The sequence below is a fragment of the Nomascus leucogenys genome, chromosome 22a (genome assembly GCF_006542625.1).
Source record: "Nomascus leucogenys isolate Asia chromosome 22a, Asia_NLE_v1, whole genome shotgun sequence".
In the NCBI taxonomy this organism is placed as follows: Eukaryota; Metazoa; Chordata; class Mammalia; order Primates; family Hylobatidae; genus Nomascus; species Nomascus leucogenys.
The window spans coordinates 113,846,357-113,871,571 of NC_044402.1; the positions used below are offsets into that span (position 1 = coordinate 113,846,357).

The window sequence follows — 25,215 nt, forward strand, 5'->3', positions numbered from 1 at the left end:
TGGTATCTCACTGTGGTTTTGATTTGCATTTCTCTGATGGCTAGTGATGATGAGCATTTTTTCATGTGTTTTTTGGCTGCATAAATGTCTTCTTTTGAGAAATGTCTGTTCCTATCCTTCGCCCACTTGTTGATGAGGTTGTTTGTTTGTTTGTTTCTTGTAAATTTGTTTGAGTTCATTGTAGATTCTGGATATTAGCCCTTTGTCAGATGAGTAGGTTGCAAAAATTTTCTCCCATTCTGTAGGTTGCCTGTTCACTCTGATGGTAGTTTCTTTTGCTGTGCAGAAGCTCTTTAGTTTAATTAGATCCCATTTGTCAATTTTGGCTTTTGTTGCCATTGCTTTTGGTGTTTTAGACATGAAGTCCTTGCCCATGCCTATGTCCTGAATGGTATTGCATAGGTTTTCTTCTAGAGTTTTTATGGTTTTAGGTCTAATATTTAAGTCTTTAATCCATCTTGAATTAATTTTTGTATAAGGTGTAAGGAAGGGATCCAATTTCAGCTTTCTACATATGGCTAGCCAGTTTTCCCAGCACCATTTATTAAGTAGGGAATCCTTTCCCCATTTCTTGTTTTTGTCAGGTTTGTCAAAGATCAGATAGTTGTAGATATGCAGCATTATTTCTGAGGGCTCTGTTCTGTTCCATTGGTCTATATCTCTGTTTTGGTACCAGTACCATGATGTTTGGGTTACTGTAGCCTTGTAGTATAGTTTGAAGTCAGGTAGCATGATGGCTCCAGCTTTGTTCTTTTTGCTTAAGATTGACTTGGCAATGTGGGCTCTTTTTTGGATTGATAATGAACTTTAAAGTAGTTTTTTTCCAATTCTGTGAAGAAAGTCATTGGCAGCTTGATGGGGATGGCATTGAATCTGTAAATTACCTTGGGCAGTATGGCCATTTTCACGATATTGATTCTTCCTACCCATGAGCATGGAATGTTCTTCCATTTGTTTGTAGCATCTTTTATTTCATTGAACAGTGGTTTGTAGTTCTCCTTGAAGAGGTCCTTCACATCCCTTGTAAGTTGGATTCTTAGGTATTTTATTCTCTTTGCAGCAATTGTGAATGGGAGTTCACTCATGATTTGGCTCTCTGTTTGTCTGTTATTGGTGTATATGAATGGTTGTCATTTTTGCACACTGATTTTCTATCCTGAGACATTGCTAAAGTTGCCTATCAGCTTAAGGAGATTTTGGGCTGAGATGATGGGGTTTTCTAGATATACAATGATGTCCTCTGCAAACAGGGACAACTTGACTTCCTCTTTTCCTAATTGAATACCCTTTATTTCCTTCTCCTGCCTGATTGCCCTGGCCAGAACTTCCAACACTATGTTGAATAGGAGTGGTGAGAGAGGGCATCCCTGTCTTGTGCCAGTTTTCAAAGGGAATGCTTCCAGTTTGTGCCCATTCAGTATGATATTGGCTGTGGGTTTGTCATAGATAGCTCTTATTATTTTGAGATACGTCCCATCAATACCTAATTTATTGAGAGTTTTTAGCATGAAGTGTTGTTGAATTTTGTCAAAGGCCTTTTCTGCATCTATTGAGATAATCATGTGGTTTTTGTCATTGGTTCTGTTTATATGCTGGATTATGTTTATTGATTTGTGTATGTTGAACCAGCAATGCATCCCATGGATGAAGCCCACTTGGTCATGATGGATAAGCTTTTTGATGTGCTGCTGGATTCGGTTTGCCAGTATTTTATTGAGGATTTTTGTATCAATGTTCATCAGGGATATTGGTCTAAAATTCTCTTTTTTTTATTGTGTCTCTGCCAGGCTTTGGTATCAGGATGATGCTGGCCTCATAAAATGAGTTAGGGAGGATTCCCTCTTTTTCTATTGTTTGGAATAGTTTTAGAAGGAATGGTACCAGCTCCTCCTTGTACCTCTGGTAGAATTCGGCTGTGAATCCATCTGGTCCTGGACTTTTTTTGGTTGGTAAGCTATTAATTGTTGCCTCAATTTCAGAGCCTGTTATTGGTCTATTCAGAGATTCAACTTCTTCCTGGTTTAGTCTTGGGAGGGTGTATGTTTTGAGGAATTTATCCATTTCTTCTAGATTTTCTGGTTTATTTGCATAGAGGTGTTCATAGTATTCTCTGATGGTAGTTTGTATTTCTGTGGGGTCAGTGGTGATATCCCCTTTATCAATTTTATTGTGTCTGTTTGATTCTTCTCTCTTTTCTTCTTTATTAGTCTTGCTAGCGGTCTATCAATTTTGTTGATCTTTTCAAAAAACCATCTCCTGGATTCATTGATTTTTTGAAGGGATTTTTGTGTCTCTATTTCCTTCAGTTCTGCTCTGATCTTAGTTATTTCTTGCCTTCTGCTAGCTTTTGAATGTGTTTGCTCTTGCTTCTCTAGTTCTTTTAATTGTGATGTTAGGGTGTCAATTTTGCATCTTTCCTGCTTTCTCTTGTGGGCATTTTGTGCTCTAAATTTCCCTCTACACACTGCTTTGAATGTGTCCCAGAGATTCTGGTATGTTGTGTCTTTGTTCTCGTTTGTTTCAAAGAACATCTTTATGTCTGCCTTCATTTCGTTATGTACCCAGTAGTCATTCAGAAGCAGGTTGTTCAGTTTCCATGTAGTTGAGCGGTTTTGAGTGAGTTCCTTAATCCTGAGTTCTAGTTTGATTGCACTGTGGTCTGAGAGACAGTTTGTTATAATTTCTATTCTTTTACATTTGCTGAGGAGTGCTTTACTTCCAACTATGTGGTCAATTATGGAATAGGTGTGGTGCAGTGCTGAAAAGAATGTATATTCTGTTGATTTGGGGTGGAGAGTTCTGTAGATGTCTATTAGGTCTGCTTGGTGCAAAGCTGACTTCAATTCCTGGATATCCTTGTTAACTTTCTATCTCATTGATCTGTCTAATGTTGACAGTGGGGTGTTAAAGTCTCCCATTATTATTGTGTGGGAGTCTAAGTCTCTTTGTAGGTCTCTGAGGACTTGCTTTATGAATCTGGGTGCTCCTGTATTGGGTGCATATATATTTAGGATAGTTAGCTCTTCTTGTTGAATTGATCCCTTTACCATTATGTAATGGCCTTCTTTGTCTTTTTTGATCTTTGTTGGTTTAAAGTCTGTTTTATCAGAGACTAGGATTGCAGCCCCTGCCATTTTTTGTTTTGCTTGGTAGATCTTCCTCCATTCCTTGATTTTGAGCCTATGTGTGTCTCTGCATGTGAGATGGGTTTCCTGAATACAGCACACTGATGGGTCTTGACTCTTTATCCAATTTGCCAGTCTGTGTCTTTTAATTGGAGCATTTAGCCCATTTACTTTTAAGGTTAATATTGTTATGTGTGAATTTGATTCTGTCATTATGATGTTAGCTGGTTATTTTGCTCATTAGTTGATGCAGTTTCTTCCTAGCATTGATGGTCTTTACAATTTGGCATGTTTTTGCAGTGGCTGGTACCAGTTGTTCCTTTCCATGTTTAGTGCTTCCTTCAGGAGCTCTTTTAGGGCAGGCCTGGTGGTGACAAAATCTCTCAGCATTTGCTTGTCTGCAAAGGATTTTATTTCTCCTTCACTTCTGAAGCTTAGTTTGGCTGGATATGAAATTCTGGGTTGAAAATTCTTTTCTGTAAGAATGTTGAATATCGGCCCCCACTCTCTTCTGGCTTGTAGAGTTTCTGCTAAGAGATCAGCTGTTATTCTGAGGGGCTTCCCTTTGTGGGTAACCCAACCTTTCTCTCTGGCTGTCCTTAACATTTTTTCCTTCATTTCAACTTTGGTGAATCTGACAATTATGTGTCTTGGAGTTGCTCTTCTTGAGGAGTATCTTTGTCGCATTCTCTGTATTTCCTGAATTGGAATGTTGGCCTGCCTTGCTAGATTGGGGAAGTTCTCCTGGATAATATCCTGCAGAGGGTTTTCCAACTTGGTTCCATTCTCCCCGTCATATTCAGGTACACCAATCAGACGTAGATTTGGTCTTTTCACATAGTCCCATATTTCTTGGAAGCTTTGTTGATTTCTTTTTATTCTTTTTTCTCTAAACTTCTCTTCTCACTTCATTTCATTAATTTCATCTTCCATCACTGATACCCTTTCTTCCAATTGATTGAATTGGCTACTGAAGCTTGTGCATTCGTCACATAGTTTTTGTGCCTTGGTTTTCAGCTCCATCGGGTCCTTTAAGGACTTCTCTGCGTTGGTTATTCTAGTTAGCCATTCGTCTAATTTTCTTTCAAGGTTTTTAACTTCTTTGCTATCGGTTCTAACTTCCTCCTTTAGCTCGGAGTAGTTTGATCGTCTGAAGCCTTCTTCTCTCAACTTGTCAAAGTTATTCTCCATCCATCTTTGTTCAGTTGCTGGTGAGGAGCTGAATTCCTTTGTAGGAGGAGGGGCACTCTGATTTTTAGAGTTTCCAGTTTTCCTTCTCTGTTTTTTCCCCATCTTTGTGGTTTTATCTACCTTTGATCTTTGATGATGGTGATGTACAGATAGGGTTTTGGTGTGGATGTCCTTTCTGTTAGTTAGTTTTCCTTATAACAGTCAGGTCCCTCAGCTGCAGGTCTGTTGGAGTTTTCTGGAGGTCCACTCCAGACTCTGTTTGTCTGGGCATCAGCAGCAGAGGCTGCAGAACAGCGGATATTAATGAACAGCAAATGTTGCTGCCTGATTGTTCCTCTGGAAGTTTTGTCTCAGAGGAATACCCAGCCGTGTGAGGTGTCAGTCTGCCCCTACTGGGGGGTGCCTCCCAGTTAGGCTACTTGGGGTTCAGGAACCCACTTGAGGAGGCAGTCTGTCCATTCTCAGATCTCCAGCTGTGTTCTGGGAGAACCACTACTCTCTTCAAAGCTGTCAGACAGGGACTTTTAAGTCTGCAGTAGATTCTGCTGCCTTTTGTTTGGCTATGCCCTTGCCCCCAGAGGTGGAGTCTACAGAGGCAGGCAGGCCTCCTCGAGCTGCGGTGGGCTCCACCCAGTTCAAGCTTCCCAGCCACTTTGTTTACCTACTCAACCTTTGGCATTGGTGGGCACCCCTCCCCCAGCCTGGCTGCCGCCTTGCAGTTTGATCTCAGACTGCCGTGCTAGCAATGAGTGAGGCTCCCTGGGCGTAGGACCCTCCAAGCCAGGCGCAGGATATAATCTCCAGGGGTGCCGTTTGCTAAGACCATTGGAAAAGTGCAGTATTAGGGTAGGAGTGACCCGATTTTCCAGGTGCTGTCTGTCACCCCTTTCTTTGACTAGGAAAGGGAATTCCCTGACCCCTTGCGCTTCCCAGGTGAGGCGATGCCTCACCATGCTTCGGCTCACGCTTGATGCACTGCACTCAGTATCCTGTACCCACTTTCTGACACTCCCCAGTGAGAAGAACCTGGTACCTCAGTTGGAAATGCAGAAATCACCCATCTTCTGTGTCGCTCACGCTGGGAGCTGTAGACTGGAGCTGTTCCTATTCGGCCATCTTGGCTTCACCCCCCTGGAGTTCTTACTATAATGTTAAATCCACTGTGTGGAGGTCAAGGAATTATTGTTTATCCAGTCTAACATTCCAGTCCCCTTTAATCAAGTACCTCAAAATCCAGTCTCTGGGGGGTACTTTTCTGGTTCCTGTCAGTACATGCTGACTATTTCTTGCAGCAGTTTAGATGTATAGTCTCTTTCCTCCCTAATCACACTGAGGAGAGGAGGTAGGGATACTTCTGGCAGTCTGGGGGCTGGTGGGGAGATCTGTTTCTTTGTGGGGAAGAGGGCTTTTCAGCATCTTGCAGCACAGCTGAAGTACTACTTCTCTTTAGGACATGGGGACCACCTCTGTAAGCCCATAAGGCTACAGAAAAACATTCTCATGGGCATCCTGAGAACCAGAGAAGAAGAGAGGGATTTTTCATACATTTCATGTGATAAAAAGAGTCAGTTCACCTGGAAGACCTAATATTAAATATGCATTACTCTAATATAAGAGCTTCAAAATACATGAAGCAAACTCTGATAAAATTGAAAGGAAAAATAGACATTCCCTTAGTTATACTTAGGATTTTAACACTCAGAAAGTATAGGAAGAAATATTCATAGATGTATTTGACATCCAAGAAGAGGCTGGGGATAACCTTCCCCATTCTGCTAGCTTATTCCAATTGCCAAGTATATCAATTCCAATTATTTACTCAGGAACACTGGAATTGATCACTGGGTGGGTACATGGACCAAATATGCTGTGAGCCAGGACCGTACTTATTTCCTGGCCCCTACAGACTCCCATTCCAACAGAGGGGACCAGATATAGCCCAAGCAGAGAATGGTGGTTTTCAGAGCTGAGGAGGCAGAGATCAGAGTTCAGGGCTATAGAGGTAGCAGGAACTTGCAGCATGGTGTACACAGAAGGAAGGAGGTACACGAAATGTAAGAAATACCTGTAATAGTCCTTTTTAATCTTTGGCCATATAACTAACTTGTGGAAGTATAGGACTGAGAGAACACAAAGCCTGGCAGGAAACAGCGCCTGGGAAGCTCTGAGCAAAATAGAGATTCCAGAGGTTGTGTAGAAGAATGCTGTCAATCAGTTGAACATAGTTAACATTTCTTGACTTCTACTTTGCTCTTTCCAGTGCACATGGAATTGTCACTAAAATAGATTGTATACTGAGCCATAAAACAAGTCTCTATATGTTTCAAAGGACTGATGTCATACATAGAATGTTTTCTGACCACAACCAAATTAAATTAGAAATCAATTTTTAAAAATCTCAGGGGGTTTCTCAAATATTTGAAAATTAAGTAGTATACTTTAAATAATCCATGAGGCAAAGAAGGAAATTAGAGAATATTTTGAACTGAATGATGAAAAATGCAGCATATTGAAATGCAGCCAATGCAGCTTAAATTGAAATTGATGGCTTTAAATGCTTATTTTAGAAAATAAAGTTTTAAAACCAATGATGTCGTATTAGAAGCTTAAAAAGAGCAAATTACAACCAAGAAACATGAAGAAATGAAAAATAAGAACTGAAATCAATAAAATAGCAAATGAACAAACAAAAAATCAACAAAGTCAGATGTTGGTTAATGGAAGATATAATAAAATTGACAAATTTGATAATAAGATGGATAAACTCTCCTTAGACTGATATCACCAGAGGTTGGCAATAATGTAGAGTAACCAGGACTGTCATATAGGGTTGTTGGAAGTATAAATTATAACCCAGTAATTAAACTCCTGGGTATTTATCTAAAATAAATGAAGATATATGACCAAAAAATATTACATGAGTTATATAAAAATGTTTACAGAGGTCTTATTCATGATAGCCCAAACTAAAATCCACTCAGGTTTTCATCAGCAAAATATTGGATAACCACATTGAAGGAATATACATACATACAAGGGAATACTAATCACAGTACGGAGGAGTGAAGTATTGCTATGTAAAGTAATATGGAATAATCTAAAGAAACATTATACTGAGTGAAATAAACTAGTTAAAAAAGAGAACATGTTATATGTTACCAAATAAATGAAGTTCTAGAATTTTCTGGGGTGTTAGACATGCTTCATATTTTGATAATGTGTACTACTTGGGTGTGCATTTCTCAAAACTCTGAACTGTAACGCTTAAGAGCTGTATGTTTTATCCATGTAAATTACAATTCAATAAAAAGATTTTGAGGTAATTTTCAAATAAAACAGATTTTTAAAGGTATATTATATACTAGGCTGAATTATTCCTTCTGTTTAGATATCAAAATGTTTTTATACTTAATTTTTAAAATACAAGATTAGCCAAACTTGTTTTGAAGACTGTCCTTTAGTTTATTTTGATGTGAATGACACTCCATGTTTAATCATCTATTATTTGTGGCCCTTGTCTTTCTGACAGTTATTTCCAAATTGACAATAGGAATTGCATTTTTAAACATTTCATGGGTAGCAGCAATCTTCTGAGTACATACTTGGACACAGCAAAAGGTGCTAGTAGGAAATAGAGAACTAGTTAAGACATGTGATTTGCTCCCTCACTGCACCCTCCACCCTCAAGTTGCAGTGAAGTTGTATGCTTTTTGTGCTTCTTGGTTGTGGTATGTTAACCTTTATACGATTATTCATTTTTATTTCACAGCAAAAAAGAAAAAGAAAAAAAGGTTTCGATGTTAGATGGAAATTACTGATTTAACTCAATAACCCCTTAAGATGCTATTGACTTTATTTTTTATAGGTTGAAGTTACATTATGCGTCTTATGAACCGACTATAAGGGTGTTACATGAGAAACACCACACTTTACTGAAGGAGAAAATGCTGACCTCCTTGGAAAGAGACAAAGTTGTTGGGCAGGTAAAGATACAGTCAAAGCTAACTTAAAGTGATCTTTTAATCATTTTTTTAATAATACAAGTAGAAATACTGATTTTGTTTCTGAGATTAATTTTAAAACATTTTCAACCAACTTTCATGTAAAAGAGATCCATTTGGAAACATTCAGTAAAAGTATTTCTCCATTTAACTACGTATAAAAATTATTATAAAATTAGGCCGGGGCAGTGGCTCATGCCTGTAATCCCAGCACTTTGGGAGACCAAGGTAGGTGGATCACTTGAGGCCAGGAGGTTGAGACCAGCCTGGCCAATATGGTGAAACCCTGTCTCTACTAAAAATACAAAAAAAAAAAAAAAAAAAAAAGAAAAAAAATAGCATGGTGTGGTGGCACAGGCCTGTAATCCCTGCTACTCAGGAGGCTGAGGCATGAGAATCCATTTGAACCTGGGAGGTGGAGGTTGCAGTGAGCCGAGATGGCCCCATACCACTGCACTCCAGCCTAGGCAACAGAGTGAGACAGTGTCTCAAAAAAATTAAATATCATTTAATTGAGACATAAATTCATAACAGATTATTAAATTGTAGTTAGAAGAAAAAACTTAGCCATTGTGGTCAAACTTGGGTTTAAATGCCAGCTTTGACAGCTATAAACAACCTTAGGGGAGTTATTTAAACAAATTGGAGCTCAGATTTCTCATATATAAAATGTAGCTGCAAAGACCAAAGACATACCTTTTAAGATTGCTGTGAAACTTATATGAGATATTTTAATAAATAAAAACTTCCTCCTAGGTACTGGCTCAAGTTTTTGGTTATTTTTGCTAATGGATGACATCCTTTTAGGGTTTTTGTATAGGCCTAGGCCTAGAGTAGTGGGTGAGATACCTTTGGCATAAAAATTTAAGAAAAAGAAACAAAGTGTTTATATGCCACTTTAAAACCATTATCAGTTTTTTTAGAATATGTAAAACTGCAACTATGCTTAACATTCTATTGTTTTCTAGAGATTTTCATTTTTGGCTAAACTTTGAGAAGCTACAAAAGCTTACATGATGATAATACTCTTCTGAATAATTTTATTGTTAAGACATGCTTTAATCAAGTTTATTTTGTCTTTTGAGTGAAATTCTTAGCTTCGAAAATGCAAAACATCATTGTCTTGATGTCCCTTGTGGTTGAATTTAATTTTGTGTTTTGAATGTTTGAATTTTAAGTAATATTGAATACAATGATAATATGATTTGGCTGTGTCCCCATCCAAATCTCACCTTGAATTGTAATAATCCCCACATGTCAAGGGCGGGACCAGGTGGAGGTAACTGAATCATGGGGGTGGTTTCTCCCATGCTGTTCTCATGATAATGAGTGAGTCTCAGGAGATCTGGTGGTCGTATAAGCGTCTGGCATTTCTTTTGCTTGCACTCATTCTCTTTCCTGCCGCCCTATGAAGAGGTGTCTTCTACCATGATTGTAAATTTCCTGAGGACTCCCCAGCCATGTGGAACTTGAGCCAATTAAACCTGTATTCTTTATAAAATACCCAATCTCAGGTATTTCCTCATAGTGGTGTGAGAATGAACTAATACAAATGAGTTTAACAATAATTTAAATTTTATAGCATTATAATCAAACCTTCAGAATTTCATACCCTTGCTTCTTTTCATCTAATCTGTCTTCCCCAGTCTCCTAACAAAAGGCTTTCTTTATTCTATATCCTGAGGTATTAGGAGCTAGATTCGGATCTCTTCCTATTTCCTATTCCAGATGGGCCAAGCTTAAACTTGTGCTACCCATCTTACTCTCTTTAGTCCTCCTGGTCTCATGCTTATCTCCCATATACCCTGTACAATATTTGTGTTTCAAGTTGCTCCTCCATGGTTTAGTGGAAAGAGCTAAAAACTTGGAATGGCCTGGTATGAATTCCAGCCATTGTAAAACAGCCAAGTGAGGATTCAGGTTATTTAACTATGTCTTTTTACTCACTTATTAAATAGGGATTTTACTCACTTATTAAATAGGGATAAATAATTTGCCTTATGATTGATATGTGTATAAGATTAAAACATGTTTAAAAAGTTAAAATCATTTGATCTGTGAGTTAGAGTTGAATTTTGCACACTACTGTTCAGATGTGCAAAGAAATATATCTTTATTATCTGCAACTGGTTTTGTCTTTGAACTCCTACTCCTGCTGAAGACAAAAGAAAAGATAACCTGCATATTAAAGACTATCCCAATCTTTGTGAGTTAAACCAGTCTCTTTGGGTTTAACACAGGGTGTTTGAATATTATATTAACTGAATATTTATCTAAATCATAGTTATTAGTGCTCATTTTCTTCCTTCAAATGGCATGCCCTTTTTATTCTTCCCCAGATGATTCCTAGTAAAAAAGTTACTTATCTATCCATATAGCTTAAAGTCTACAGGCTATATTCACTCTCCAGTGTACTGTGACTTGTTTGATTAGGTTGGTGTCCAGGTACATGATACTTGGGTAGTTCTTGATAGCTCCTGGATAGTTCCTGGGTAGTTCTTTTGTATGTGAACCCAACACACCTTGCTAAATCCATGGCCTCTCACAATATCTGTGAACTCCTTTATATCTGTGGCCTCATTATCCTAACCCTAGTATTTTTTCTGCTCTAGTACATCAAATATTAACATTTCCATGTACCCCACTGAGGTGGTTGAGGCTTCTGATTTCTCTATGTTGCAAATACAAGCCATGAACAATTTGGAAACCAGTTAGGGTTCATCTACATAGATATACCTTTTTTCAGTCCATTTTCAACATGACCTGGAGAGTAGTATGTTTTTCTAGCACAATGTAAAATATGAAGGACTCTTTAAGGGGTTGTCAATTTTCCTAGGCTATTGCCTGAAAAGCTAAGAGTAAGTGTGCTTATATTCCTGGAGTATCCCTAGAGTATCTGGCTTTATTTGCCCTTCATTTCCAACTGGCCCCACTTGCATTTTTCACTTGGTAGATAAAGTAGGACTCGTGTCTGACCTATTGTTACCTCATCCCTCAGGCATCTCGTCCCTCAGGCAGAGAACTCTTTTCACTTCTTTGTTCTATTGGATGAAATATCTTCCTCTCTTCTTCTGTGTTACAGGATGCTCTATGTCCTCATTTGTTCCAGCAATCCTGATTTACACCTATTTGCACAGGGTAATTTTTAATAAATTTCACTTTCACCCTAAAAATATCCCAATTTAGAAAATCTTTATTAATGGGAAAATTCTATTTTTTTAGTTCTAGGGTACATGTGCACAACGAGCATTTTTTCATGTGTCTGTTGGCTGCATAAATGTCTTCTTTTGAGAAGTGTCTGTTCATATACTTTGTTTTTTTCTTGTAAATTTGTTGAAGTTATTTATAGATTCTGGACATTAGCTCTTTGTCAGTTGGGTAGGTTGCAAAAATTTTCTCCCATTCTGTAGGTTGCCTGTTCACTCTGATGGTAGTTTCTTTTGCTGTGCAGAAGCTCTTTAGTTTAGTTAGATCCCATTTGTCAATTTTGGCTTTTGTTGCCATTGCTTTCGGTGTTTTAGTCACAAAGTCTTTGCCCATGCCTATGTCCTAAATGGTATTGCCTAGGTTTTCTTCTAGGGTTTTTATGGTTTTAGGCCTTACATTTAAGTATTTAATCCATCGTGAGTTAATTTTTATATAAGGCGTAAGGAAGGGATCCAGTTTCAGCTTTCTGCATATGGCTAGCCAGTTTTCCCAGCACCATTTATCAAATAGGGAATCCTTTCCCCATTTCTTGTTTTTGTCAGGTTTGCAAAGATCAGATGGTTGTGGTGTTGTTTCTGAGGCCTCTGTTCTGTTCCATTGGTCTATATATCTGTTTTGGTACCAGTACCATGCTGTTTGGTTACTGTAGCCTTGTAGTATAGTTTGAAGTCAGGTAGCCTGATGCCTCCAGCTTTGTTCTTTTTGCTTAGGATTATCTTGGCTATGCAGGCTCTTTTTTGGTTCCATATGAACTTTAAAGTAGTTTTTTCTAACTCTGTGAAGAAAGTCATTGGTAGATTGATGGGGGTGGCATTGAATCTATAAATTACCTTGGGCAGTATGGCCATTTTCAAGATGTTGATTCTTCCTATCCATGAGCATGGAATGTTCTTCCACTTGTTTGTGTCTTTTATTTCATCTTTTATTTCATTGAGCAGTGGTTTTTAGTTCTCCTTGAAGAGGTCCTTCACGTCCCTTGTAAGTTGGATTCCTAGGTATTTTATTCTTTTTGTAACAATTGTGAATGGGAGTTCACTCATGATTTGGCCCTGTTTGTCTGTTATTGGTGTATAGGAATGCTTGTGATTTTTGTACATTGATTTTGTATCCTGAGACTTCGCTGAAGTTGCTTATCAGCTTAAGGAGATTTTGGGCTGAGATGATGGGGTTTTCTAAATATACAATCATGTCATCTGCACACAGGGACAATTTGACTCCATCTTTTTCTAATTGAATCCCCTTTATTTCTTTCTCTTGCCTGATTGCCCTGGCTAGAACTTCCAACTTCCAACTATGTTGAATAGGTGTGGTGAGAGAGGGCATCCCTGTCTTGTGCCAGTTTTCAAAGGGAATGCTTCCAGTTTTTGCCCATTCAGTATGATATTGGCTGTGGGTTTGTCATAAATAGCTCTTATTATTTTGAGGTATGTTCGATCAATACCTAGTTTATTGAGAGATTTTAGCATGAAGGGCTGTTGAATTTTGTCAAAGGCCTTTTCTGCCTCTATTGAGATAATCATGTGGTTTTTGTTGTTGGTTCTGTTTATGTGATGGATTACATTTATTGATTTGCATGTGCCTTGCATCCCAGGGTTGAAGCCCACTTGATCATGGTGGATAAGCTTTTTGGTGTGCTGCTGGATTCAGTTTGCCAGTATTTTAATGAGGATTTTCACATTGATGTTCATCAGGGATATTGGTCTAAAATTCTCTTTTTTTGTTGTGTCTCTGCCAGGCTTTGGTATCAGGATGATGCTGGCCTCATAAAATGAGTTAGGGAGGATTCCCTCTTTTTCTATGGATTGGAATAGTTTCAGAAGGAATGGCACCAGCTCCTCTTTGTACCTCTGGTGGAATTTGGCTGTGAATCTGTCTGATCCTGGACTTTTTTTGATTGGTAGGTTATTAATTATTGCTTCAATTTCAGAGCCTGTTATTAGTCTATTCAGAGATTCAACTTCTTCCTGGTTTATTCTTGTGAGAGAGTATGTGTCCAGGAATTTATCCATTTATTCTAAATTTTCTAGTTTGTTTGCATAGACGTGTTTATAGTATTCTCTGATGGTAGTTTGTATTTCTGTGAGATCGATGGGGATATCCCCTTTATCTTTTTTTATTACATCTGTTTGAGTCTTCTCTCTTTTCTTCTTTATTAGTCTTGCTTGTGGTCTGTCAAGATTGTTGGTCTTTCAAAAAGCCAGCTCCTGGATACTTTGATATTTTGAAGGGTTTTTTTGTATCTCTATTTCCCTCAGTTCTGCTCTGATCTTAGTTATTTCTTGCCTTCTGCTAGCTTTTGAATGTGTTTGCCCTTGCTTCTCTAGTTCTTTTTATTGTGATGTTAGGGTGTAGATTTTAGATCTTTCCTGCTTTCTCTTGCGGGCATTTAGTGCTCTAAATTTCCCTCTACACACTGCTTTGAATGTGTCCCAGAGATTCTGGTATGTTGTGTCTTTGTTCTCATTGATTTCAAAGAACGTCTTTATTTCTGCCTTAATTTCGTTATTTACCCAGTAGTCATTCAGGAGCAGGTTGTTCGGTTTCCATGTAGTTGTGTGGTTTTGAGTGAGTTTCTTAATCCTGAGTTCCAATTTGATTGCACTGTGGTCTGTGGTCTGAGAGACAGTTTGTTGTGATTTCTGTTCTTTTACATTTGCTGAGGAGTGCTTTACTTCCAATTATATGGTCAATTTTAGAATAAGTGTGATGTGGTACTGAGCAGAATGTATATTCTTTTAATTTGGGGTAGAGAGTTCTTTAGATGTTTATTAGATCTGCTTGGTGAAGAGCTGAGTTGAAGTCCTGGATATCCTTGTTAACCTCTGTCTCGTTGATCTGTCTAATATTGTTGGTAGGGTGTCAAAGTCTCCCGTTATTATTGTGTGGGCGTCTAAGTCTCTTTATAGGTCTCTAAGGACTTCCTTTATGAATCTGGGTTGTCTTGTTTTGGGTGCATATATATTTAGGATAGTTGGCTCTTCTTGTTGAATTGATCCCTTTACCATTATGTAATGGCCTTCTTTGTCTCTTTTGATCTTTGTTGGTTTTAAAGTCATTTTATCAGAGACTAGGATTGCAACCCCTGCCTTTTTTGTTTTCCATTTGCTTGGTAGATCTTCTTCCATCCCTTTATTTTGAGCCTATGTGTGTCTCTGCACATGAGATGGGTCTCCTGAATACAGCACACTGATGGGTCTTGACTTTTAATCCAGTTTGCCAGTCTGTGTCTTTTAATTGGGGCATTTAGCCCATTTACATTTAAGGTTAATATTGTTATGTGTGAATTCGATCCTGTCATTATGATGTTAGCTGGTTATTTTGCTCGTTAGTTGATGCAGTTTCTTCCTAGCATTGATGGCCTTTACAATTTGGCATGTTTTTGCAGTGGCTGGTACTGGTTGTTCCTTTCCATTTTTAGCGCTTCCTTCAGGAGCTCTTGTAAGGCAGGTCTGGTGGTAACAAAACCCCTCAGCATTTGCTTGTCTGTGAAGGATTTTATTTCTCTTTCACTTATGAAACTTAGTTTGGCTAGATATGAAATTCTGGGTTGAAAATTCTTTCATTTAAGAGTGTTGAATATTGGCCCCACTCTCTTCTGGCTTGTAGGGTTTCTGCCGAGAGATCTGCTGTTAGTCTGATGAGCTTCCCTTTGTATGTAACCTGACCTTTCTCTCTGGCGGCCCTTAACATTTTTTCCTTCATTTCAACCTTGGTGAATCTGATGATTATGTGTCTTAGGGTTGCTCTTCTCGAGGAGTACCTTTATAGTGTTCTCTGTATTTCCTGAATTTGAATGTTGGCCTGCCTTGCTAGGTTGGGGAAATTCTCCTGGATAATATCCTGAAGAGTGTTTTCTAACTTGGTTCCATTCTTCCCCTCACTTTCAGGTACACCAATCAAACGTAGATTTGGTCTTTTCACATAGTGCCATATTTCTTGGAGGCTTTGTTCATTTCTTTTTACTCTTTTTTCTCTAATCTTGTCTTCTCACATTAAGTCAATCTTCAATTACTGATATCCTTTCTTCCACTTGATTGAATTGGTTACTGAAGCTTGTGCATGCATCACAAAGTTTTCGTACTGTGGTTTTCAGCTCCATCAGGTCATTTAAGGTCTTCTCTATACTGTTTATTCTCGTTAGCCATTCATCTAACCTTTTTTCAAGGTTTTTAGCTTCCTCGCGATGGGTTAGACCATGCTCCTTTAGCTTGGAGAAGTTTGTTATTACCACCTTCTGAAGCCTACTTTTGTCAACTCGTCAAAGTCATTCTCCATCCAGTTTTGTTCCATTGCTGGTGAGGAGCTGTGATCCTTTGGAGGAGAAGAGGCCCTCTGGTTTTTAGAATTTTCTGCTTTTCTGCTCTGGTTTCTCCCCATCTTTGTGGTTTTATCTACCTTTGGTCTTTGATGTTAGTGACCTACAGATGGGGTTTTGGTGTGGGTGTCCTTTTTTTTGAAGTTTATGCTATTTCTGTTTGTTAGGTTTCCTTCTAACAGTCAGGCCCCTTAGCTGCAGGTCTGTTGGGGTTTGCTGGAGGTCCACTTCAGACCCTGTTTGCCTCGGTATCACCAGCAGAGGCTGTAGAACAGCAAATATTGCAGAACAGCAAATATTGCTGCCTGATCCTTCTTCTAGGAGCTTTGTCCCAGAGGGGCACCTGCCTATATGAGGTGTCAGTCAGCCCCTACTGGGAGGTATCTCCCAGTCAGGCTGCACGGGGATCAGGGACCCATTTGAGGAGGCAGTCCATCCGTTCTCAGAGCTCGAATGCCATGCTGGGAGAACCACTGCTCTCTTCAGAGCTGTCAGACATGGGGGTTTAAGTCTGCAGAAGTTTCTACTGCCTTTTGTTAGCTGTGCCCTGCCCACAGGGATGGAGTCTATAGAGGCAGTTGGCCTTGCTGAGCTGCAGTGGGCTCCGCCCAGTTTGAGCTTCCCAGCTGCTTTGTTTAGCTACTCAAGCCTCAGCAATGGCAGACGCCCCAACTCCCGCCAGGCTGCAGCATCGCAGGTCAATCTCAGACTACAGTGCTAGCAGTGAGCAAGGCTCTGAGGGTGTCGGACCTGCCAAGCCAGGCACGGGAGAAAATCTCCTGGTCTGCCAGTTGCTAAGACCATGGGAAAAGTGCAGTATTTGGGCAGAAGTGTCTCATTTTTCCAGGTACAGTCTGTTACGGTTTCCTTTGGCTAGGAAAGGCAAATCCCCCAACCCCTTGCACTCCTGGGTGAGGCAAAGCCCCGCCCTGCTTCAGCTTGCCCTCTGTGAGCTGCACCCACTGTCCAGCCACTCCCATTGAGATGAACCAGCACCTCAGTTGGAAATGCAGAAATCCATCTTCTGTGTTGATCACACTGGGAGCTGCAGACGGGAGCTGTTCCTATTCAGCCATCTTGGAAGCGACCTTAATTTGAAAATTCTAAAGAGCTAATTTCTTGATATCTAATATGGAACAGTTAGTCCCACTCTTAACATAACATTGAAAAAAAGAAATAAAATGGAGCAGTTAGGATTTATAAATAGCTTTTCTCTCTCAACCAAATCTGCTGTTGAAGGTGGTAGATTTACTACAATTTGAGAAAGTCAAGTTTAAATAGGAGATGCTATTGCTGCCACTGGGCTGTCACCACAGGTTTTACCATGGACGATGCTAATACTGAATACTTGATACTCTGTCAGAATTTTGTTACACTTGTCAATGGAAACTGGATGTGGCAGCCACCATTCTCAGGATAAATTCCAAACTCTACATTGTTCCTTATATCACTAGATTTTGTTCAGAATCCAAAATGGATACACAGGATTGATGGAGCAAATGCAAGTCCTAGTTATAGGAAAGGCTGTGTAAATATCTGATATCTATTGCAAAAGGTGGAAGACTCATAATTCTCTAAACCCAAATTGCTAAGTGGCCAAAGTGACTGTCAAATATCTGTTATACAAGTCTAAACTAAGGCTCAATTAACCTGCTACTCTCTAAATTAGGGCACAGAATATAGTCCTGGTCCTGTCAGCTCTCCAGGTGTGTCCTTGTGGAACAAGCCAAGGTTACCACTTAATGAATGGAAACTGCTTTTGTACCCTTCTTACAAAGAATGATTTATGGCCAACCAATCCTTTCTTCCTGTTGTAGCATACTAATCAGGTATACCCTGGGTGTACAGGCATAGATTAGCCTTTTAAATTGAACATATTAGTAGTGTGTCATGGAGCTATAGAATGAATTTATTCAAAATATGTGTACAGAGAAAATATCTTAAAATATGTGAAATTTTTCTCTATGATGTAAAATGGAAGATATATTACTTTTGTGCTTATATTTTGAATTTCTTTATTTCAACGTTTGATGCAGTTAACGCTTTGAGAATTCATTTCCAACCAAACTTTAGGATATGAGTTAAGAGCAGTAAGAAGCATCTTAGGTTTTCTAGCTGGATTCCTGATTTTTACTTCCTTAAAAACCTCATCTTAATGAGCATTTAGCTTACTGTGTTTCTCCTTAAACCTATACCTTGCATAAAGAAGGATTGTATAATAAATTAAAATTTTTGATTATAATCTAGTTTGTATATGAAATAGTGAAAACACAGTGTGATGACAAAAATCTGATAGGAAATACATGTTTTCAAATTTCTTTAGTAGATATGAGACAATGAATCAATATTTATTTAAAATGGAATGAAAAACCTGTAACTTTTTGTTTAGTTTTATGAAATTATTGAAAATAGTGTTCAAAATTTTGAATTAGAGCTCATGACCCAAGAAAAGGTGAAATAGAATTGATTTGTAGGTATATATGTATACTAAATTATATTTTATCTTTTTTGGATCATGGAATTCTAACTCAGAATGTGTGTGTGTGTGTGTGTGTGTGTGTGTATACCAAAAACTAAATCTAAATATATATCTTTTTAGGTCTGTCTGCTTGGAGGGTCTGGAAGTAGTGACACTCCACCAGTAATGAGCATATACAGTGTTAAGATCTTGATTTCTAATATCACTCTTTAGTAAAAGGAAAGGAAACCAGGGTTCTCTGGAGAAGTATCTGATTCTAGAGCTGGGCAGAGAAAATACTAGATGGGCCTGGAGCACTTGGGACATTTTCTTGTGCTAGAAAGGAAGGAAATGCTCAAAAAGTAGAACAGAAAAGAAAAAAAAAAACTCAACATAATAATGGGATATGTCAAGTTATGACAAAGGAACTGTAGTGGGCACCTGCAGAGGTCGGTGGATCCCCAACCAAATTTGATTTGGATATTCAGACTGATAATGCCACACACACACACACACACACACACACAGACACACACACACACACACGCATGCGTGCACTGTAAATAAATTCACTACTTGTGGAATTGAATTTGCTGAGGAGAGCTGCATATTACCTCCCAGGCATTTCTGAAATGGCTTGAGAGAGCAAGGAAGGGAGACTGGCTTGGGGTTTTTATTGCGGTTGGGAGTTAGGGCAAGGGTGAGAATTCTCATATGTGAGGTGAGGCTTGAATCATTTGAATCTCCCATCAGTACCAGACAAGGGAGTAGCCAGGCATTCTAATCCGGTTGCCCAGATGTTGGGCACAAGGGAAGAGGGAGGAGGTAAAGCTTAAAGGCTGTTGACACTCAAACATCAAACAATAGAGTCAGATTCCTCATTATAGGAATCCAACCTGAAAGAGCTTCCAGTGATCAAACCTTCTGAAACAATTTGAGCAACAAAATAATGTAGTGTTGGATTATAACCTAAAATATAAAATAAATATCTTTGATTCCTTAATGGTATAAATATAAATGATTAGTAAAGACATGTGAGAGAGTAGACAAATCTCCCATACAGAAGAATCCCAAGTAATATATGTTGATAATCCTTCCCTGAAGTAGGTGGAGCTTAACAACTCAGCTGTTGAGTGTTGGCTGCACTTAGTAAGTAATGACTTGCATCCAGAAATTCAATGGAAATAGGGAAGAAAGTAACTTTACAGTGGGGAAACCTGGCAACCTTCTCATCATGTGATCAAAGGATCAAGGTTAACATCATCAGTTTTAAGTACTGTTGGTAGCATTTACCTGTGATGTAATATGCTAATAATGGCACTCCCCTGTGGTCTTCTTGCAAATCCATAACTTTAGTCTAAACATGGGAAAAATATCAGACAACCTCAAATCTAGGGCTATTCTGTAAAATACTATCAGACTAATGCTCCCCAAAATTATCAAGGACATTAAAATCAGGGAAAATCTGTGTATTAGTCCATTTTGTGTTGCTATAAAGGAATACCCAAGACTGGGTAATTTATAAGGAAAAGAGGTTTATTTGGCGCATGGTTGTGCAGGCTGTACAAGAAGTATAGCACCAGCATCTGCAGAGAGATCTGCCCCCATGACCCAAACACTTCCCCCTAGGCCCCACCTCCAACATTGGGGATCACATTTCAACAAGAGATTTGGAGAGGACAAATATCCAAACTATATCAGTCTGAGAAACTGTCTCAGTCCAGAGGAGGCTAAGGAGACCTAAAAACTAGTTGTAAGGTGATATTCTGGATGCGATTTTGAAACATAAAAAGGATATTATGGAAAAATTAATAAAACTAAAAATATGGCCTGTAGTTTATACTAATGTATCAATCAATATTGGTTCATTATTTGTGAAAAATGTATCATTACAATGTATGATGTTAATGGGGGAAAAAGGGTATGGGATAAAACAGGAATTCTCAGTACTACATTAGCAACTCTCCTGTTAATCTTATGCTATTCTAAATAAAAAGTTTATTTTTGAAATTTATAATTCTTTTGGCTTCTAGGAATAGATAGTAATCTTTTACTTTTTTTAACCTAGGCATTTCATGAGCACTCATCTATAGGTTATAATTAATAAATTATGTTATTTTCTATTAATAAAGAAATATTACTATTCACTGATAGTAGAAAAAAGTGTATATCTGTATGTAATTGAATAGGTGGTATTTTGTGTTGGTATAATCATATACAATGCAAGATGAAATAGCTTTTTAAGGTCAAATTTTAAATTTAAGTCTATTTTTCAGGAATACAGGTAAATCATGACACCAGGCTAACAAATGTTCTTAATTATAAGACATGTTTACTAAAATAGAGAATATATGTGGGTGGAAAATGAGCTAAGAGTTGGGGGAATAAAAACAAACTCTTCATATTTTACATTCCAAGTGATAATTACCTTATATTTTATAAATATAAAGATGAAAGTTATTGTGAAACAATTTGAACAGAGGAAAAACCTCTCTCAAAATAGAGAATTGAATAATTATTAAAGTGTACAATGAGTATTCTTAATTCAGGAAACTATGCCATGAAATAAATGTTTCAGATGCTTACCTAAAATAATTAATAATTAGCTGGTGGAATTATATTTTAATTTAAAATTCTGTGTTTCTTTTGTTAAAATTTATGTTTTATTAAAAAAGGTATAAATTTAAAAGAGATCAATATTTTTATATTTTACAATGGATATTTAAATATTGTGTTTTATGTAACCTTTTTAAAAGTCATTTAGTGCATGACTTCATTTCTTTGAATTTTATTTTTTAGATTTCTGGACTTCAAGAAATATTGAAGAAGCCGCAAATACAACATAGTTACCATGCTCCTCAAATTAAAGGTAAATATAAAATGTGATGAAGCTCTAATTTAATATACTTTGGTGATTTCTCAACCTTATCAGTGATTAATATTCTAGAGATATTTAAAAGTGAATAAGTGGTGGCTATTTCACAAATTAAAATTTTAATAAAAAGATTAAGAAATATAGATATCATACTGTATGGATTAATTATAGAGAAAAACAAGTCAACTATAATGGAAGGACTTCTGCTTCTGGTCATTATACCTGGTACCAGACTAGCCTTCTCTGTATAAATAACTCTAAAGCTAAGCTGTAAGATCAGACAACTACCTTTAGGCAATAGAAAACAGACAGCTCAAGTAACAGAAGGCAATTGACAGAAGGAAAATTTATAAGGTGAGCTCTGCCATCACCGTGGCTTTGGGTCTGTGGAAAGTTCCAAACTGAGCTTTGTGGAGATGGAAGCCAATAAGAGCATGACAATCCTGATAATTGGAAATATCAGAGACCTTAGTTCACAGCTTTTGAAGCCACTAGAATCTGTAGGGAAGGACACCAGAGAAGAGAGCTGCAATGAGGAGTGGCTCAATTTGTGAGGGAGTTTACTATGAGTCCTTAGCTGAGGCTGAAATACATATACATAACAACACTACCTGAGACTTACAAGAGAGATACAATTATATAGGATCAAGAGGACGCCAGAGATTGTAGAAGTTTAGTGATGAGAGACATTGCAAATCTGGCCATGCCTGGGTGGAAAGACCCTTTCACACCTTGTTAAAACATTAACATTCAGCATCCCATATCCACCTTATAAAACCAGGAACAAAGCTTACACAGCATTCTTAGAGAGGACACAGAATTTGGAGTTTGAGTCTTGCCAAGTTATAGGGCCTTGAGAAACATTTAGGGCTTTCCATGGATCCACCCTAACGAAGCATAAAATTAAGCCTAGGATTTTAGGGTCATCAGCCAAAAATGGAGCTGCCTTCTAGAACAAAAAATGACATCCTTTTGAGGAAGACAGTCATCCAGAGTCTTTACAATCTTTTACCCACATTGCCTAGTACATAATTAAACATTTCTAGATATGAATAGGAACAGGAAAATGTGACCCATAATCAAGACAACAAGCAATAAATGGAAACCTACCCTAAAGTAGCTAAATTGTTGCATTTAGCAGATAGAAAGTGCTAAAGCAGATATTTCGATTATGTTCAAGGACTTAATGGAAAATACTAATAAGTGAACAGATAGGGAATTTCAGCAGAGAAATGAGAACAAGCATACATTCCAAAGCAAATTGAAGTTCTACAGCTGAAAAATAGAATAACTAAAATGAATTTTTTTTTTTTTTGAAACAGTCTTGCTCTGTCACCCAGGCTGGAGTGCAGTGGTGTGATCTCAACTCACTGCAGCCTCCACTTCCCAGGTTCAAGCGATTCTGGTGCCTCAGCCTCTCCAGTAGCTGGGACTACAGGTGTGTGCCACCATGACTGGCTAATTTTTGTATTTTTAGTAGAGCTGGGGTTTCACCATGTTGTCCAGGCTGGTCTCGAACTCCTGACCTCAAGTGATCCGCCTGCCTCAGCCTCGCAACATGCTGGGATTACAGGCATGAGCCACCGCACCCAATCGAAAATTTTATTGAATGTACTTCACAACAAATTAGAGATGACAGAAGTGTCAGTAAATTTCAAGACAGATCCATAAAGGCATCTAGTCTAAAGAAGAAAGATAAAAGATTAAAGGAAAGCTTGCCTATTTAACATATATAAAATTAAAGTCCCAAAGAAGAGAATGAAAATGGAGCATAAAAATACTTAAACAAATGATGGCCCCAAATTTCCCCAAATTCATGTAAAGTATAAACTTAAACACCTAAGAAGAGAACTAATCATACACATAAAGAGAACCACTCCTGAACACAATGTGTTGAAATTGTTGAAAATTGAAGTGAGAAAATCTTTTCTTTTTTTTTAATTTATAAAGAAAAAGAGGTTTAATGGACTAACAGTTCCACATGGCTGGGGAGGCCTCACAATCATGGTGGAAGGCAAAGGGGGAGCAAAGGCACCTCTTACATGGCAGCAGGTGAGAGAGAGTTTGCAGAGGAATTGCCCTTTATGAAACCATCAGATCTTGTGAGACTATCATGAGAACAGCATAGGAAAACCCACCTCCATGATTCAAATACCTCCCACCTGGTTCCTCCCATGACACATGGGGATTATGGGAGCTACAATTCAAGATGAGATTTGGGTGGGGACACAGCCCAAACCATATCACCAAGTGTCCATTGATAGATGAATGGATAAGCAAAATGTGGTTTGTACATGCAATGGAATCTTTTTTTTTAAATTATACTTTAAGTTCTAGGGCACATGTGCACAATGTACAGGTTTGTTACATATGTATACATGTGCCATATTGGTGTGCTGCACCCATTAACTCATCATCTACATTAGGTATATCTCCTAATGCTATTCCTCCCCTCTCCCCCTACCCCACGATAGGCCCCAGTTTGTGATGTTCCCCTTCCTGTGTCCAAGTGTTCTCATTGTTCAATTCCCACCTATGAGTGCAAACATGCGGTGTTTGGTTTTCTGTCCTTGTGATAGTTTTCTGAGAATGATGGTTTCCAGCTTCATCCATATCCCTACAAAGGGCATGAACTCATCCTTTTTTATGGTTGCATAGTATTCCATGGTGTATATGTCCCACATTTTCTTAATCCAGTCTATCATTGATGGACATTTGGGTTGGTTCCAAGTCTTTGCTATTGCGAATAGTGATGCAAAAAACATACATGTACATGTGTCTTTATAGCAGCATGATTTGTAATCCTTTGGGTATATACCCAGTAATTGGATTGCTGGGTCAAATGGTATTTCTAGTTCAAGATCCTTGAGGAATCGCCACAGTGTCTTCCATAATGGTTGAACTAGTTTACAGTCCCACCAGCCGTGTAAAAGTGTTCCTATTTCTCCACATCCTCTCCAGCACCTGTTGTTTCCTGACTTGTTAATGATCGCCATTCTAACTGGTGTGAGGTGGTATCTCATTGTGGTTTTGATTTGCGTTTCTCTGATGGCCAGTGATGATGAGCATTTTTTCATGAGTCTGTTGGCTGCATAAATGTCTTCTTTTGAGAAGTGTCTGTTCATATCCTTTGCCCACTTGTTGATGGGGTTGTTTGTTTTTTTCTTGGAAATTTGTTTGAGTTCTTCGTAAATTCTGGATATTAGCCCTTTGTCAGATGAGTAGGTTGCAAAAATTTTCTCCCATTCTGTAGGTTGCCTGTTCACTCTGATTGTAGTTTCTTTTGCCTTTTAATTAGAAGCTCTTCAGTTTAATTAGATCCCATTTGTCAATTTTGGCTTTTGTTGCCATTGCTTTTGGTGTTTTAGACATGAAGCCGTTGCCCATGCCTATGTCCTATTGCCTAGGTTTTCTTCTAGGGTTTTTATGGTTTTAGGTCTAACATTTAAGTCTTTAATCCATCTTGAATTAATTTTTGTGTAAAGTGTAAGGAAGGGATCCAGTTTCAGCTTCTACATATGGCTAGGCAGTTTTCCCAGCACCATTTATTAAATATGGAATCCTTTCCCCATTTCTTGTTTTTGTCAGGTTTGTCAAAGATCAGGTCATTGTAGATGTGTGGTATTATTTCTGAGGGCTCTGTTCTGTTCCATTGGTCTATGTCTCTGTTTTGGTACCAGTACCATGCTGTTTTCATTACTGTAGACTTGTAGTATAGTTTGAAGTCAGATAGAGTGATGCCTCCAGCTTTGTTCTTTTTGCTTAGGATTGTCTTGGCTATGCAGGCTCTTTTTTGGTTCCGTATGAACTTTAAAGTAGTTTTTTCCAATTCTGTGAAGAAAGTCATTGATAGCTTGATGGGGATGGCATTGAATCTATACACTTCATGCTAAAAACTCTCAATAAATTAGGTATTGATGGAACGTATCTCAAAATAATAAGAGCTATCTATGACAAACCCACAGCCAATATCATACTGAATGGGCAAAAACTGGAAGCATTCCCTTTGAAAACTGGCACAAGACAGGGATGCCCTCTCTCAC

General features: G+C 38.2%; 1 protein-coding gene across 3 annotated transcripts in view; it reads left to right on the plus strand.

The window, feature by feature from the left end:
- SPAG16 (sperm associated antigen 16) overlaps positions 1 to 25,215 on the plus strand; it is a 1,147,205-nt gene that overhangs the window by 63,700 nt on the left and 1,058,290 nt on the right. For all 3 annotated transcript variants that reach the window (XM_004092023.2, XM_003254035.3, XM_003254036.3), the window contains 2 exons: positions 8,182 to 8,299; positions 21,097 to 21,166. In XM_004092023.2, the coding sequence (XP_004092071.1) occupies positions 8,182 to 8,299; positions 21,097 to 21,166 (188 nt within the window). The remainder of the gene's footprint in view (positions 1 to 8,181; positions 8,300 to 21,096; positions 21,167 to 25,215) is intronic.